Source organism: Doryrhamphus excisus, linkage group LG15, assembly GCF_037039965.1.
Source record: "Doryrhamphus excisus strain RoL-2023G ecotype Guam linkage group LG15, RoL_Dexc_Guam_v1.1, whole genome shotgun sequence".
NCBI classification, from domain to species: domain Eukaryota; kingdom Metazoa; phylum Chordata; class Actinopteri; order Syngnathiformes; family Syngnathidae; genus Doryrhamphus; species Doryrhamphus excisus.
The window spans coordinates 16015706-16034556 of record NC_136371.1 but is presented as its reverse complement, the minus strand read 5'-3'; the positions used below and the strand labels follow the sequence as shown (position 1 = coordinate 16034556).

The 18851-nt window shown below is 36.7% G+C and overlaps 1 protein-coding gene across 3 annotated transcripts in view; it reads left to right on the top strand.

Moving 5' to 3' along the window:
- The first annotated feature begins 169 nt into the window (after positions 1-169).
- Positions 170-18851, top strand: part of LOC131104485 (collagen alpha-1(XVIII) chain-like) — a 33482-nt gene continuing 14800 nt past the window's right edge. Inside the window, exons 1-8 of one of the 3 annotated variants that reach the window (XM_078796567.1) lie at positions 170-744; positions 14965-15506; positions 16914-16997; positions 17063-17122; positions 17207-17282; positions 18359-18483; positions 18553-18570; positions 18648-18836. In XM_078796567.1, coding sequence (XP_078652693.1) covers positions 651-744; positions 14965-15506; positions 16914-16997; positions 17063-17122; positions 17207-17282; positions 18359-18483; positions 18553-18570; positions 18648-18836 — 1188 coding nt within the window. In that variant the 5' untranslated portion in view covers positions 170-650. Of the gene's footprint in view, positions 745-5505; positions 6687-14964; positions 15507-16913; positions 16998-17062; positions 17123-17206; positions 17283-18358; positions 18484-18552; positions 18571-18647; positions 18837-18851 lie in introns of those variants that run through there. The other 2 variants (XM_078796566.1, XM_058051714.2) reach the window with 2 other exon arrangements.

The window sequence follows — 18851 nt, the reverse complement described above, 5'->3', positions numbered from 1 at the left end:
TAACGATATTAACATGAGTAATTAAAATTATTTTGGGGAAATAAATGTATAACCAACTAATTTTAATCTTTGTGTAATACATGATTAAATAAAAGTATCAGTGTCGATAAATCTGGCCTTGTGGTTACCTGGTATCGAATCGACACAAAAAAGAGCAGTATTGCCCACCCTACCTGCCTGGAGGAGGAGGAGGCTTCCGGCCGCACGTGAAGACGACGTCAACGGTTTTCAGAATAAAGGCGTCGGGGTTTTTTGTGGCTTAAATCCATGATTGTTTTGGGTTACTTTCTCCACTTTTCAGCTTCCTGTTAACAATTTTAACGTTTCCGTTCCTGTAAAATTCAGCTTTTATGCGTCGAACACGACGTGTGGACCTCATCATCAACTAGCTTGTCGCTAGTGCGACTTTGCTTTGAAAAACCCCGCAAAGGAAGTTTCTGAATGGCTCCACCTTGCGGCGCACATTCCCAACACAGGTTCAAAAGAAACTTCCCTGTCTCTCTGGCTGTGATTTATTTCTCCCCAGAAGCCGTCCAACTGTCAGGGCTTGGGGATGATCACACGTCCTCTTCCGGGTTTGTGACAGGATATCCTCCTTTTTTCACTTGTTTTTTTTTTTCTCTCCATCTCTGAGAAGAAGCTGTGCCAAAATGTGTGGACGCAGCAGGTGGTTGACCCTGCAGACCTCCATCTTCTTCTTTCTGCTGCTGCTGGAGGTCGAACAGATGTACGGCCAGTACACAGGTAAATTATATATTCATAAAGTTACTCTTATAACTTTACAGGAGTTTTCAGTGTGGGGGTGTTTGGGGGGGGGCATACTTTACCATTGAATTGTATGGTCCATACACTAATTCCACTTAATCTTGTATGCATTTTTTGCATGCAATCCCTGAGCCCTTTTGGACCCTTTGTGTGTGTCTGTGTGTGTGTGTGCGCACACATGTGTGTTCTTGTTCCAGATGTTGTGTAGCTCATCACTTAGGATTCCACTCCAACATCCCATACAGCTGGAAGGTGCATGGTGGCTTTTGCAGGTTGGGATCTGCGGTTCTTGCTCAGATTTTCCCTTCTCGGGGGCTTGTGTGTACCACACACACACACACACACACACACACACACACACACGCAGTGCATGTTTAGATTGTGTTTGAAAGGCATTCTGGGACATGTGGGAGCTTGAAAGGATGAGGCAAGTTCTTGGCTCAGAAGGTCAACAGATGAGGAACGTGTCCTATTAGAAGTATATGCTATGATTTCATTGTTTTTTTAATAATTGAAACCATTTTTAATTGTATTATTTCTGGATTTACATGATTCTAAATCATGTATATTATTCAGTTTTAGACTTTTAAAATTATTTGTAAATATTAAATATTTTAAAAAATTTTGAAAATATTAAAATTTTAAAAAATATTAAATTTTTTTGTAAAACTGAATTCGAAATATACATGATTTAGAACCATGTAAATCTATAAATATTAATAAAATTAAAAATGGTTTCAATGATTTAAAAAACATTGAAACCAGTTTTACAGACTTTTAAAAATTTTGAAAATGTAAAATCTTTTTAAAATTTTATATTTTCAAAATTTTTGAAAATATTAAATTTTTAAAAAATATTAAATTTTTTAAAGTCTGTAAAACTGAATTAAAAATATTCATGATTTAGAACCATGTAAATCTAGAAATATTAATAAACTTAAAAATGGTTTCAATGATTTAAAAAAACATTGAAACCAGTTTTACAGACTTTTAAAAATGTAGAAAATTTTAAATCTTTTTAAAATTTTATATTTTCAAAGTTTTTGAAAATATTAAATTTATAAACAATATTAAATTTTTTAAAGTCTGTAAAACTGAATTAAAAATATTCATGATTTAGAACCATGTAAATCTAGAAATATTAATAAAATTAAAAATGGTTTCAATGATTTAAAAAACCATTGAAACCAGTTTTACAGACTTTTAAAAATGTAGAAAATTTTAAATCTTTTTAAAATTTTATATTTTCAAAATTTTTGAAAATATTAAATTTATGAAAAATATTAAATTTTTTAAAGTCTGTAAAACTGAATTAAAAATAGTCATGATTTAGAACCATGTAAATCTAGAAATATTAATAAAATTAAAAATGGTTTCAATGATTTAAAAAACCATTGAAACCAGTTTTACAGACTTTTAAAAATTTTGAAAATGTAAAATCTTTTTAAAATTTTATATTTTCAAAATTTTTGAAAATATTAAATTTATAAAAAATATTAAATTTTTAAAAGTCTGTAAAGCTGAATTTAAAATATACATGATTTTATTATTTTAAATACTATTTAAAAAATATTTAAAAAATATTATTATTTTTTTTATTTTAATTAGAATTAAAACGTTTTAATTTAGAGTACATACTATCCATATTTATACAATTATTTCCTTCCAGTTTCTACATAATAAATATATATAACAAATATAACAATTTCCCAATTACATGCATAATATAATATAAATACTAGGACTGTTAATAGATTAAAATATTTGATTGTGATTAATCACATTTGTTTACAGTTAACTCAGAATTAATTGCAATTAATCGCAGATGGAAATAAGTTTTTATCGATAATAAGTAGGGGAAATATCTTTGTGGTAAACAATTTGATGTGCAACTACAACGATAATTACGTAAAATTTTATGTAAAAGGATATAAAATAATACAGTCAGCAAGTATATTTTTGTATAACTATTTTTTTTTATTCTTAGCATATTAGTTCTTAAACTCGCCCACAAATTTCAACAAATACAAAATGTGAGAGAGTGAGACCTCTCACTCTGACACAAACATGTTTTTGTTTGTCAGCTCAAAATAAAAAAAAATACTTATGATACGGGTTTTAAATTCTAAATGTTTGTGAGTAAAAAAACCTAATTAGGAACATCCAGAAAGGATGCACCTAAATGCACCTTTCCTTCATGAAATGTACAAATGAAAACACCTAAAACAAAAGTCAATAGTCATAAAATATTTCATCAAATTCAATAATCATTTCATTTCTCTTTTAAAACGCATTAAAATACAGTAAATATTATTTTATTACAATACTGTACGCAACTATTCATTAGAAATCCCACCGTTTTTGAATGTTTAATGCAAGCTCTGATTTGTCCTACTTTGTTTACGGTCATTGAACGCACCGCTGCACCGTTCTCCGATACAAAGAGGGATGTATGGATATATTTGGATTTATTTTACCGCCTTTTTTCCCCCCATTTCCATCCTTTTTCTTTCACTTCATATTTAAAAGGTCATAAACAGTTTTTTTATACTCAAATTACTAAAATATTCCACTTCTAAATAAGGAATCTTATTTGGCGGAACATCTGGAGATAATTAACAGTGATAAGTGAGGGATTACTGTACAGCACTTTGTTATGAATTTGTTCCAAAAGGTCAAAAAAAAAAAAAAACCTCAGGAACTAATATTATATTTAATATTTTTTGCATGGTTAGCATGCAGGCCACACAGCTAGGAGACCCTAGTTCGATGCCGTCTCTTGTGTGGAGTTTGCATGTTCTCCCCGTGCATGCGTGGGTTTTCTCCGGGTACTCCGGTTTCCTCCCACATTCCAAAAACATGAATGTGAGTGTGAATGGTTGTTTGTCTATATGTGCGCTGTGATTGGCTAGCCACCAGTCCAGGGTGTACCGGCTATTTTGACCAACCATACTAGAACTGAGTTGTACATACGTTTGGTCCTACTGACCAGAAACGAAAAAAAGCAATGAAAAAGTATCAGAGTGGAGGCTCTCACCGTGTCGACAAGAGTCGGTATGTTCCCAAAATGACTTTTTATGAGATTTATGGTTTATTCAACATCCATATTTGGGATTGAATGCGTGCTGGCGTCAGACTTTTCCACTTTATAGCAGCAGTGGGCGCACCCACGCTAGGATAAATGTCCCCCAGGTGACCTTCCCCCACTCAACGTGAAGATGTGAGATGTTATTCTCACTTCCACAGCACAGTGGCCGTTCGAGTCTACAGGCCGGAAATAAATCTTCATTTTCATGTGGGAAGTTTGAACTAAACTATATAACTTCCAGCTCGGATTCCCGCTGGAGTTCGGTGTGCAGCTGCGGGATGAGAAGCTCTCCTGGAATGTCGTATAGGAAGCTGTACATACGCGTGAGGTCATTTATATACGCGCCGTAAGGGCTCCGCCTCTGGCGGGGGTCGCGCTCACTGAACAGATGGAATGGGAGTCACGGCCTGCAGGTTTCACTGTTGCGTCGCACAGCAGCAATGGTGCGTTCAAGGACCACCCTACCAACAGTTTACCTTTATTATCACATGAATGAGACAATCATTTTTTTTTTATATGACTATTTTTATTTACTAAGGATGTCCGATACTGGATTTTTTGCCAAAAAATGATATGCCGATATGGTCCAACTTTCAATTTCCGATATCAATTTTATGCTGATATCGGACATCCGTAGTATTGACATTATTTAGAAAAATTATTTCTCTAATTTTAACAAATGTTTAGTTTTTTTATCATGTATTTATAGATTGTGGCCAACTTAAAAAAATAATAAAACAAATTATTTTATTTTCTAAAAATAATTTTAATTTATAAAAAAAAAATATTTATAAAAATAAAATAGTTTTAATTTATAAAAATAAAGTTTTATTTTATAAAAATAAAATAATTTTAATTTATAAAAATAAAATAAAATTACAATATAATAATATAAAATAATAATAAAAATAAAAGGAAAAAATAATAATTATAAACAATAATTTGATATCTTTCCTATTTTGAGATATTTCCTTTATTATCCTTTATCACAATATTATTTTATTTATTATCCTTTTATAAGTCATGACAGACTTAACGTGAATGAGATGCGTTTTCGGTGGGGGGGGCCAAATTTGGGAGGAAATAATAAAAATTAAAAGTAAGGAATTAAAATTTTTGGTTATTTTTTATATTTCTTTATAGGTTTTCTAATTTATAAAATATTATAGAATTGGGGTGAATGAGATGTAAAATTTAAAAAATATTTCAAAATACAGTATTTTTAATTTTTTTCTAATATGTGTTTTATTTTCATCGATTTATAAATTATTACCAATTTTGGGTGATTTTCTAAAATTTTTCCAATTTAAATATTCCTAAATAATACCGCCTTAGGAAGAATGAGATGAAAAAACAGGTTCCAAATCAAGCTAATCTATTTCATCCAATGATGCGCCAGCAGTTGCTGAAAAGCCAGCCAATGACAGCACAGGAAGGCGGGGCTTAACCAGCCAACAAGTCCCAACATGTGCCAATCATGACAGAAGAATATGCCGTATTGTCATATTAGTAAGTTATCCGACTGGGGGGTGTGAAGGCCGGAATGTGGAACAGCTGGATGTCCTCACTCGACACATGAGGCAGCTTAATGGGGGCACGAAGGGGGGGTGCCTCTGGGGGATGGAGGTTAGGGGGTTCCCTCCACGCTTATCGTTTCTACTGTGAGAACATGGACGTGGAAGCAGTTCTGGGGGGTTTCTGCAATGAGGTAACGCTCGCAAGGGAGGGAGCGGATCACGAGACACCCGCCCCCCTCTCTTACTCACCCCCAGCCCACCATCCCCGGGGCCTCACGTTCCATTCATCACTCACTTCCATATCCGTTTTAAAGTGGATTCATCTCACTGACGAGGGATGAAGAGGAGGGGTTTTCAATCTGAGTGTCCTCAAAGCCAACCTCCCGGTACCCGTCCCCGATCTGTCCATGTTTAGTGCGTCCTCACAAGGGGGGCGTTCACTTCCATAGGAAAGATCTGCCGGACTTTAACCACCGTAGACTGGGATCTTCTCAATCGCAGGATGTTGAGCATCCAGACCTGGTTCCTGCTCCTGGTTCTCTGTCTCGGAGGCTCGGAAGCCTGGTTTTGGTTCTCCGGACCAGAGCCCACAAGTGAAGCCCCGACGGGTGCCACACCAACGCCCAATGGCACCAAGAGAGTGGAAGAGGAGGATGATAACTTGTCAGGGGTTGGAGAAGAGATTCTCAACGTCGCCACCGGAATCCGTAAGTTGGTGGACACGTGGGACACGACCGCCGCCCCCGGGACTACTAATGGATCGCTGAAGATGGAGGGCGCGAACCCTAACACGACGGGTGATAATGAAGGGGTCAGAACAGGGGCGGTTGAGGAAGGGTCCGGGGCGTGGGAAGGGGATTCGTCCGGATCAGGATCGGGGTCCGACATCCAGCCGAGCAACGTAACGGACGCCAAGAATGGGACTCGGGATGCTCCCCCTCACCCCCGTTGCCTCCCCGTGCCCTCTGATTGGCCCATGTGCTCCAGAAAGCGCCCACGGTTTTTCACGATCCCCAACTTTTTCAACCACTCGTCCGTGGAGCGGGTGACGGCGGCCCTGCAGGAGTGGCGGCGTCTGACCACGGCGGGGTGTCACCACAGCGCGGAGTGGTTTGTGTGCCTCCTGCTGGCGCCCGGGTGCCCCTCCAACGCCAGCGCACCCCTGCGCCTGCCCTGTCGAAGCTTCTGCCGCGAAGTGCAGGACAGCTGCCGGGTGTCGCTGATAAGCGGGCGGCTTCCCGTGGATTGCGGACTCCTTCCTGTGGAGGCGGAGGAGCCCGGCCGCCCTTCCTGTGTGTCTGTCAGTAACTGGAAAGGTAATCCTGGTGCTGCTTCAGCGCACACTAAAACATGACTTTGTGTCAATGCTAACATGCTAATAGCTAGCATACTACTAGCCAGCAATGTACATGAAGTCACTTATTTTAATTTTGGGGGAATCCCAAAAAAGTGTCAATGCTAACATGCTAATAGCTAGCATACTGCTAACATGCTAATAGCTAGCATACCACTCACCAGCAATGTACATAAAGTCACTTATTTTCATTTTGGGGTAATTCCAAAAAAATGTCAATGCTAATAGCTAGCATACTACTAGCTAGCAATGTACATAAAGTCACTTATTTTAACTTTGGGGGAATCCCCCCCAAAAATGTCAATGTTAACATGCTAATAGCTAGCATACAACTAGCCAGCAATGTACATGAACTCTAATGCTAATAGATAGCATGCTAAGAGCTAGCATTGCTTCAATTTACATAAAGTCCTGACTGTCAGTTTAATTATGGGAAAATCTAAACAAAATGTAAATGCTAACATGCTAATAGCTTAATAATAGCATAATAATAGCTAATAGCTAACTAATAAGCTATTAGCTAATAGCTAATAGCTTATGTACAGAGCTAATAGCTCTGTACATAAAGTCCTGACTGTTGTGTAGCTACTTGGCTTAATTTTGGAAGAATCTTAATAAGATGTCATTGCTAACATGCTAATAGCTAGCAAAGGTTCTATGTACACAAGTCCCCACTGTCGCTTAGCTACTTTTGGAAGAATCTTAATAAGGTGTCATTGCTAACATGCTAATAGCTAGCATGCTAAGAGCTAGCATTGGCACAATGTACGTAAAGTCTTGACTTTCACTTTCATTTTGGAAGAATCCCAACAACATATCAATGCTAACTTGCAAATAACTTGCATGCCAATATATAGCATGCTAAGAGCTAGCATTGGTACAATGTGACGTAAAGTTCACTTAGTTTCTGGGAGAATCAATGTCAATGGTAACATGCTAATAACTAGCTAGGTAGTAGCTAGCATGCTAAGAGCTAGCATTGGCACAATTTGACGTAAAGTCACTTAGTTTCTGGGAGAATCAATGCCAATGGTAACATGCTAATAACTAGCTAGCTAATAGCTAGTATGCTAATAGCTAGCATGCTAAGAGCTAGCATGCTAAGAGCTAGCATTGGTACAATGTGACGTAAAGTCACTTAATTTCTGGGAGAATCAATGTCAATGATAACATGCTAATAACTAGCTAGCTAGTAGCTAGCATGCTAAGAGCTAGCATTGGTACAATGTGATGTAAAGTTCACTTAGTTTATGGAAGAATCAATGTCAATGGTAACATGCTAATAACTAGCATGCTAATATCTAGCATGCTAAGAGCTAGCATTGGTACAATGTGACGTAAAGTTCACTTAGTTTCTGGGAAAATCAATGTCAATGGTAACATGCTAATAACTAGCTAGGTAGTAGCTAGCATGCTAAGAGCTAGCATTGGCACAATGTGACGTAAAGTCACTTAGTTTCTGGGAGAATCAATGCCAATGGTAACATGCTAATAACTAGCTAGCTAATAGCTAGTATGCTAATAGCTAGCATGCTAAGAGCTAGCATGCTAAGAGCTAGCATTGGTACAATGTGACGTAAAGTCACTTAATTTCTGGGAGAATCAATGTCAATGATAACATGCTAATAACAAGCTAGCTAGTAGCTAGCATGCTAAGAGCTAGCATTGGTACAATGTGACGTAATGTCACTTAGTTTCTGGGAGAATCAATGTCAATGGTAACATGCTAATAACTAGCTAGCTAATGGCTACCATGCTAAGAGCTAGCATTGGTACAATGTGATGTAAAGTTCACTTAGTTTATGGAAGAATCAATGTCAATGGTAACATGCTAATAACTAGCATGCTAATATCTAGCATGCTAAGAGCTAGCATTGGTACAATGTGACGTAAAGTCACTTAGTTTCTGGGGGAATCAATGTCAATGGTAACATGCTAATAACTAGCTAGCTAATAGTTAGCATGCTAAGAGCTAGCATGCTAAGAGCTAGCATGCTAAGAGCTAGCATTGGTACAATGTGACGTAAAGTCACTTAATTTCTGGGAGAATCAATGTCAATGATAACATGCTAATAACTAGCTAGCTAGTAGCTAGCATGCTAAGAGCTAGCATTGGTACAATGTGATGTAAAGTTCACTTAGTTTATGGAAGAATCAATGTCAATGGTAACATGCTAATAACTAGCATGCTAATATCTAGCATGCTAAGAGCTAGCATTGGTACAATGTGACGTAAAGTTCACTTAGTTTCTGGGAAAATCAATGTCAATGGTAACATGCTAATAACTAGCTAGGTAGTAGCTAGCATGCTAAGAGCTAGCATTGGCACAATGTGACGTAAAGTCACTTAGTTTCTGGGAGAATCAATGCCAATGGTAACATGCTAATAACTAGCTAGCTAATAGCTAGTATGCTAATAGCTAGCATGCTAAGAGCTAGCATGCTAAGAGCTAGCATTGGTACAATGTGACGTAAAGTCACTTAATTTCTGGGAGAATCAATGTCAATGATAACATGCTAATAACAAGCTAGCTAGTAGCTAGCATGCTAAGAGCTAGCATTGGTACAATGTGACGTAATGTCACTTAGTTTCTGGGAGAATCAATGTCAATGGTAACATGCTAATAACTAGCTAGCTAATGGCTACCATGCTAAGAGCTAGCATTGGTACAATGTGATGTAAAGTTCACTTAGTTTATGGAAGAATCAATGTCAATGGTAACATGCTAATAACTAGCATGCTAATATCTAGCATGCTAAGAGCTAGCATTGGTACAATGTGACGTAAAGTCACTTAGTTTCTGGGGGAATCAATGTCAATGGTAACATGCTAATAACTAGCTAGCTAATAGTTAGCATGCTAAGAGCTAGCATTGGTTCAATGTATGTAAAGTCACTTAGTTTCTGGAAGAATCAATGTCAATGGTAACATGCTAATAACTAGCATGCTAATATCTAGCATGCTAAGAGCTAGCAAGCTAATAGCTAACATGCTAAGAGCTAGCATTGGTACAATGTGATGTAAAGTTCACTTAGTTTCTGGGAGAATCAATGTCAATGGTAACATGCTAATAACTAGCATGCTAATATCTAGCATGCTAAGAGCTAGCAAGCTAATAGCTAACATGCTAAGAGCTAGCATTGGTACAATGTGACGTAAAGTTCACTTAGTTTCTGGGAGAATCAATGTCAATGGTAACATGCTAATAACTAGCTAGCTAATAGCTAGCATGCTAAGTGCTAACATTGGCACAATGTACGTAATGTCACTTAGTTTTTTGGAAGAATCAATGTCAATGGTAACATGCTAATAACTAGCGAGCTAATAGCTAGCATGCTAAGAGCTAGCATTGCTACAATGTACGTAATGTCACTTAGTTTTTTGGGAGAATCAATGTCACTTTCACCGCCATGTTGTTTCTAACTTTTTTGTATCATTTTGCTCGGAATTGCAGGATTGATCCCAAAAAGGGAACAATCGGGTCATCTGTGACAGCAGGGGTGACATTTATGACAGCGTCCGTGGGTGGGAAAATGCTCTCGGAGTGACGATGCGCGGGAGGGAGGGTGACTGTGTCATGGCCGCCAACAAGGGAGCCTTGTTACCGGGATAACGGGGCCCCCTCAAAGTCCCCGCTATTGGGTGCAGAGGTCACACGGCCGTTTCCCGCCCTGCCAGACCAATAAATCTTCACCGATTATTAAAGACGAAGACAAGTGAGAATGTGAGAGGGACTTTTATGTCCTGGGGGAAATCCGGACGACATTCCCAGAATATCCCAAAGGTCACGTTTAAATAGTTTGTGCTACTTCATGGATTTTAGATATTTTACTTCACTTTTCATTGCTTTTTTCCCGGGTTTTGGTTTGCCGCGTCCACACAAAAATTTATATTTCTGAATAGAAAACATTTTATAATATTATTAGAGCCTTGTAGAAATGAAATAACACCCCTATAGTCACTTTTACACATTGCTCAATTGAGATGGCTGGCTAGCCACCAGCTAGCGAGCTAACAAGTTACCCTCAAATGTATTCCTTTGAAACATAAGAAGCCACAAACTTACCACTTCCACACAGACTGGGAGGAGATCTTATTTTCATTGTAGTACGTGAGACATGCAATGGCTGACTGTAAGCGAACGTCTCAATGTTTTGTGTCTTTACTGCCACCTGGTGACCGGAATATGACATTTCCACTCGACCACTCGACCGCCCGTATAATAATAAAAATAATAATAATAATGTGGTGACTAAATAGATGACATCAAATATGAACAACAATGTACAGCGTAAACAGTAAATTGCACAAATAATTTAAATAATTTTGAATAAATAATAATTTAAAGTTTTGCATGCCACCAACTTACCACTTCCACACGGACTGGGAGGAGATCTTATTTTCACCTTAATATGTGAGACATGCAATGGCTGACTGTATGCTAACTTCTCAGTGTTTTGTGTCTTTACTGTGTCAATGCTAACATGCTAATAGCTAGCATACTACTAGCCAGCAATGTACATGAAGTCACTTATTTTAATTTTGGGGGAATCCCCAAAAAATGTCAATGCTAACATGCTAATAGCTACCATACTACTAGCCAGCCATGTACATATAGTCACTTGTTTTCATTTTGGGTGAATCCCCAAAAAAGTGTCAATGCTAACATGCTAATAGCTAGCATACTACTAGCCAGCAATGCACATAAAGTCACTTATTTTAATTTTGGGGAATCCCAAAAAAGTGTCAATGCTAACATGCTAATAGCTAGCATACTACTAGCCAGCCATGTACATATAGTCACTTGTTTTCATTTTGGGTGAATCCCAAAAAAGTGTCAATGCTAACATGCTAATAGCTAGCATACTACTAGCCAGCAATGCACATAAAGTCACTTATTTTAATTTTGGGGAATCCCAAAAAAGTGTCAATGCTAACATGCTAATAGCTAGCATACTACTAGCCAGACATGTACATATAGTCACTTATTTTCATTTTGGGGGAATCCCAAAAAAGTGTCAATGCTAACATGCTAATAGGTAGCATACTACTAGCCAGCAATGCACATAAAGTCACTTATTTTAATTTTGGGGAATCCCAAAAAAGTGTCAATGCTAACATGCTAATAGCTAGCATACTACTAGCCAGACATGTACATATAGTCACTTATTTTCATTTTGGGGGAATCCCAAAAAAGTGTCAATGCTAACATGCTAATAGGTAGCATACTACTAGCCAGCAATGTACATAAAGTCAATTATTTTAATTTTGGGGGGATCGCAAAAAAAGTGTCAATGCTAACATGCTAATAGGTAGCATACTACTAGCCAGCCATGTACATATAGTTACTTATTTTCATTTTGGGGGAGTTTAATTATGTTTAGTTATGGGAGAATCCCAACAAGATGTCAATGCTAACATGCTAACAGATAGCATGCTAAGAGCTAGCATTGGTACATTCTACGTAGAATCCTGCTTAATTGTGGAAGAATCCCAACATGTCAATGCTAACATGCTAATATATAGCATGCTAAGAGCTAGCATCGGTTCAATTTCCATGAACTTTTCCTGACTGTCAGTTTAATTATGGGAGAATCTAAACAACATGTAAACGCTAACATGCTAATAGCTAGCAAAGGTTCTGTGTACGTAAAGTCCCGACTGTTGTTTAGCTACTTAGCTTAATTTTGAAGAATCTTAAAAGGTGTCATTGCTAACATGCTAATAGCTAGCATTGGTACAATGTACGTAAAGTCCTAACTTTCACTTTCATTTTATTAGCTACTATTACTTGTATTTTAATATGTTTTGATTAAGAATAGATGATAGTCTAAAACCAAACAGCCATTATTTATTAAATTATTAATAATTTAAAAAAATGTGATATCAAAAGGAGCGATAATTGACGGTACCGACTGTGGAAAAAAAAAAGGAAAACAAAACAAAAGAAACCAAATCCGACCCCAAATCCGATCTGTATGTCGCTTCAGTCGCCTTTGTTTGCTACTCCCACACAGGGAACTAAACAGCTAGTCGACGAGAGATCCTTGTTTGTTGTGGTTAATTGGTTCCAGACTGGACTGTCAAAGTCGGATTCTTTATTTATGCTGAACTTTGAATCAAAAGAGCCGGTTTAGTTTTTGGATTCGGCGTCCAACTGAAAGGATGGAGTTCATTTCCTTCGCCCTGCGGAGGAGGCGCTTCGGTTACATTCAGCCATGTTGGACTTTCCGCGCTTCTGGTCCCACGCCGTCCACTTTTCCCATGCACACATCTGACATGCATTTCCTTCCCGTGCGTCCCTCGTGCTGCCGCCAGTTGTTCCGCAGGCACTGAACGACTCTTCGTGTAATCTGCGGGAACATGAGCTCACTTGGTTTTGTGGGAAACGTAAACAACGTCGGCGTTTGAGGGCAAGAAGCCGACCAAGTGAACATCTGCGTGGATGCGGTGATAGATTCCCACGTGCTTGTTCTCCGGAGGAGAACTCCTGCACGCCATCCTACACGGGATCGAACCAATCCCAGATGTGCACGGACATTAAAACTTTCAGCACCCTCTCAATTAAGAGTGTGAAAAGTAGCCGTGGAAGTGGAACAGCTGCAGGAACCGACAGCAGGTGCCGCCAGTTGGGAGACGACCACCCCGCGCGTGCGGCCCCGGCTCCAATCGGGGGATTTGAACACAACGTGGCTTTCACAGGGATGTGAAAACATGTGTCGAGATCCGCAGCGGAAAATGTCCGGTCCAGTTGCCCCATGTGACTTATGGCGGCCCCCGCTCTTCCTGAACAGAGGGTACTTGGGAACCCTTCAGGCCTGCACAGGATTCACTTCAGCCCCCCTTCTTCCCTTCTTTGCCGGGCCAAAATCTTCCTCCCTTGTGATCCCGACTTGTTGATTTATTGGATGGGAACTCAAATATGGATCCATGGATTTGGGCCAGAGGATTACCCACTTGGTACCAGGCCTGCTTTTGAATGTCCTGAATGACTTTGAATGACTGAATAATGCTAGAAAAAAAAAATAAAAAATGTGGATGCATGTTGCATGATGTTCTCCCCGTGTATATATTTATATTTATTTCATATATATCAGAATCAGAATTGCCTTTATTGTCATTGTATTGCATACAACGAAATTTGAGTGCAACTCCATGGTGCATTTTGTAGAAAGTTAAATTAAATTAAATTAAATTAAATTAAATTAAATTAAATTAAATTAAATTAAATTAAATTAAATTAAATTAAATTAAATTAAATTCATTTTATACGCCCCTAAATGAAATTAAATAAAATTAAATAAAATTAAATAAAATTAAATAAAATTAAATAAAATTAAATAAAATTAATACGCCCCTAAAATTAAATTAAATTAAATTAAATTAAATTAAATTAAATTAAATTAAATTAAATTAAATTAAATTAAATTAAATTAAAATATAAAACTGGCAGGTGCTGTTAAGAATAAGTGTAAATATATGTACATCAAAAACAATAACCTATATCAGAATCAGAATCGCCTTTATTGTCATTGTATTGCATACAACAAAATTTGAGTGCAACTCCATGGTGCATTTTGTAGAAAGTATAAATTAAATTAAATTACATTAAATTACATTCATTTTATACGCCCCTAAAATAAAATAAAATAAAATTAAATTAAATTCATTTTATACGCCCCTAAAATAAAATAAAATAAAAATATAAAAGTGGCAGGTGCTGTTTAGAATAAGTGTAAATATATGTACATCAAAAACAATAACCTATACAGTAAACAAAATGTCATATTGCACATATTGTACCTGAATATATGTACTCATTCTCAATTTAATGTAAAAAGTAACTAATATATATGCAAAAATACCCCTTTTACACAAATGTGTAACCCGCAAAGCATGCTGGGTAACTTTCTGTTGGCTTGCTTTACTATTCATTGTATTGCATACAACGACATTTAATTTAATTTAATATAAGAAACAATACAAGCAGTTGATGTTTGCTAAATACAAGGATGAAGAGAATAAAATAAAATAAAATAAAATAAAATAAAATAAAATAAAATAAAATAAAATAAAATAAAATAAAATAAAATAAAATAAAATAAAATAAAATAAAATAAAATGTGTAACCCGCAAAGCATGCTGGACAACTTTCTGTCAGCTTGCTTTACAGAAGCGGAGAAAAGCCTGATTTGTTATTTATGATTATTTCTCTTATTTGTCTCTTTCTCCCCCGCAGAGCAAAGCAGTTTATCTCTGCCTCAGCTAATCGGAGAGCCGCCCCCCGATGAGATCCGTCGCGTCAGCGGGCCCGGCGGGACCCCGGCCTACGTCTTCACCGCCGCGGCCGCGGCGGGCCAGCCGGCTCTGGCCCACGTGCCCAACCCCTTCTACCGCCACTTCTCCCTTCTCTTCCACATCAAGCCGACCTCTCCGGCCGCCTCCGTCCTCTTCGCCATCACCGACGGGCCGCAGAGGCTCATGCACGTCGCCGTCAAGCTCAGCGCCGTGCGGTCGGGCCGGCAGAGGGTGCTGTTCTTCTACACCGAGCCCGATTCGGAGGCGTCGTACGAGGCGGCGAGCTTCGACGTGCCGAGCCTGGTGGACAAATGGACTCGTTTCTCTCTCTCGCTCTTTGAGGAGCAGGTGACCTTCTACCAGGGGTGCGAGTCGGCACCGAGGGTGGTCAAGTTTGAGCGCTCGCCGGACCCCATGGACCTTGACTCGGCGGCCGGGATCTTTGTCGCTCAGGCCGGAGGAGCTGACCCTGACAAGTTCCAGGTTTGCACTGTTTTTTTTGTATGAAGTGAATTTTATAAATTTGCAGTGATTTTTTTTGTGAACTGATTTTTTTTACACTGAAATTTTATAAATGACATTTTTATTAACATATTTTTTTTACACTGACTTGTTATACACATAATTTTTTTAGAGTGTTTTTTTTACACTGAATATTTTTTCACACTGAATTTGGAAAACTTGGATTTTTATGAATTTTATTTTTTTAAAACAATGATTTTTACACTGACTAGATATACATATAATTTTTCTGGAGTGTTTTTTTACACTGAATATTTTTTCACACTGAAGTTGGAAAATGTGGATTTTTAGGAATTCTTGTTTTTTTTAAACAATGATTTTTACACTGACTTGTTATACACATAATTTTTTTAGAGTGTTTTTTTTTACACTGAATATTTTTTCACTCTGAATTTTGAAAACTTGGATTTTTAGGAATTTTATTTTTTCAAACAATTATTTTTACACTGACTTGTTATACACATAATTTTTTTAGAGTGTTTTTTTACACTGAATATTTTTTCACACTGAATTAGGAAACATAGATTTTTTATGAATTTTATTTTTTTTAAACAATGATTTTTACACTGACTTGTTATACATATAATTTTTCTGGAGTGTTTTTTTTTACACTGAATATTTTTTCACACTGAATTTGGAAATAGTAGATTTTTATGAATTTTATTTTTTAAACAATAATTTTTACACTGACTTCTTATACACATAATTTTTTTGTAGTGTTTTTTTTACACTGAATATTTTTTCACACTGAATTTGGAAAACATGGACTTTTATGATTTTTTTTGAAACATTTTTTATATGTTTTTTTACACCGAATTTTTTTACACTGAATTTGGTAAACATGCATTTTTATGAATGAACAATGATTTTACACTGACGTGTTACACATATAATTTTTCTGGAGTGTTTTTTTACACTGAATATTTTTTCACACTGAATTTGAAAAACTTGGATTTTCATGAAAAAAAATGTCAACATTTTTTGAAGTGTTTTTTTTACACTGAATTTTTTTCACACTGAATTTGGAAAACATGGATTTTTATGAATTTTATTTTTTTAAACAATGTTTTTTACACTGACTTGTTAGAGCGTTTTTTTCACACTGAATATTTTTTCACAATTTGGAAAACATGGATTTTTGTATGAACTTATTGTTTTTTTAACAGAATGTTTTCAACACCGACCTTTTATACAGATAATTTTTATAAAGTGGATTTTTATGAATTGATTTTTTTACAAACTGAGTTTTTAAAGATAAGCATTTTTATTTTAAAAATTAAACAAAAAAAAACAAAATATTGACTTTCATACTGTAAATTCAGCGTGTAAAACCTTCATACAGTAAAGGAAGACTTTGTGTGTCGCCAGGGTGAGATTGCCGAGCTGAGGTTGGTGGGGAACTCTCACGCAGCCGAGCGGCTGTGCGACGACTCGGACGACGACTCGGACGCCGTGAGTATTTGCGTGACCTCGGTGAGCCCCCTGAAGTTCCATCATCATCTTGTCGTGTCTCGCAGGCCTCCGGTGACTTTGGCAGCGGTGAAGACGGCAGGAGGCAACCGGACGTCTCAGTCAAGGTCAGCAAACGCAGACGTTTTTGTTGTTGACGCAGATGACAGACAGTTGAAGCACCTTTGTGATGCGTGGTGTTCTGTCACCAGACCACACCTGCATCGTTCAGGCCGGTGCCGGAGCCGCCACTGATAGCCTCCAAAGGAGGCAAACTGAAGGAAGCGGGTAACAGCATGATTATTATTGTAAAAAAAAAATTATATTCTCATAAAGATTTTTATTTTATTTTTTTTCAGTAAAAAAATTGAATTTAAAAACGATAAAAAAGTGTTTTTTGTTATGTTGAATAAGATAAGTTTTCTTGCAAAAACCAGCATATTTTGGACGAAAAAGAGCACAAACAGATTGCTTCTCCCACAAATTCATAAAAAAATACAGTCGATGGGGGATACTGCACATTTTGGTACTGGTCGATCGGATCCAGATACATATCCAAATATCATAATAAATAAAAAAATATAAAAAATATAAAAAATGTAAAAAATGTAAAAAATGTAAAAAATAAAAAATAAAAAATAAAAAATAAAAAATAAAAAATAAAAAATAAAAAATAAAAAATAAAAAAAAAATTAAAAATTAAAAATTAAAAATTAAAAATTAAAAATTAAAAAATATAAATTATGAATTATAAATTATAAAATAAAAAAATATTAAAAAAACAAAAAATATTAAAAATATGATAAATAAAAAAATTTAAAATAAAAAAAGTTTAATAAATAAATAAATAAATAATAAAAAATATGGCAAAGATTGAAGGCCAGGGGTGTTCAGCGTACTTCTCTGGTGCCATTTGTAGCCTGGAGGTGTTTTTAGAAAAATAATTTAACAAGAAAAATATGAATAAAAGTGGAAAAAATCAGCAGTAATTTTACAAGAATAAAGTGAAAATATTTTGAGAAAAACCCTGTAAACTAATTGTGAAAATGTCCTAATTTTACAAGAATAAAATAATAAATCTAAAATAATAATAATAAAAATTGTCAAAATGATTGAATGACAAGGTGCAATTATTACATTGAGAGCTAAATAAGGTAAAAAAAAAAAAAAAAAGCAAAAACTACTGTTGCCTGTTGGTTACTTTTATTCCAGCCACCAACAACATGAATAGTGCAAATTAAAGCATGAATGCGTTTAGTGCAGAAACAGCTCCCTCTACTGGCCGTATAGCTGCATTGTTTACATTTTACAGCCAGTAGAATATCTATCTTCTGATTTTTTTCCCCCCCTTTCTTGTCTTTCAGGATTAAGTGGCCCCAAAGGACATAAAGGTGACAGAGGACAGAAAGGCACCCGAGGGGACAGAGGCCCCACGGGGCCAAAGGGAGACCCTGGTTCCAGATTCGAAGGCGGGGGTGGCGGGCAGAAGGTGGAGACTCAGTGAACTTATTTTGGCGTCATCTCACAAGCAGGTTTTTAACCTTTTTTTTTTTTTTAGGGAGAAAAAGGAGATAAGGTAAGGGGACGTTGCCATTCCCTCATATTCACGTCATTTTTTTTTACTATTTTTTACTTCCCCTTCCTGGTCATCAGGGTAGTACTGATTTTGGAAGTAAAGGAGAACGTGGGGATCAGGGCCCCCCAGGGCCTCCCGGGCCTCCAGGACGTGCTGCTGAGGTAGTCCACATTGGGGATGGTTCTTTTGTGCAGCAGGTCCCTGGACCCCCTGGACCTCCAGGTAGAGACGGGTTGCCAGGTCCAAAAGGAGATGATGGAGTCCCTGTGAGAGAATTAATA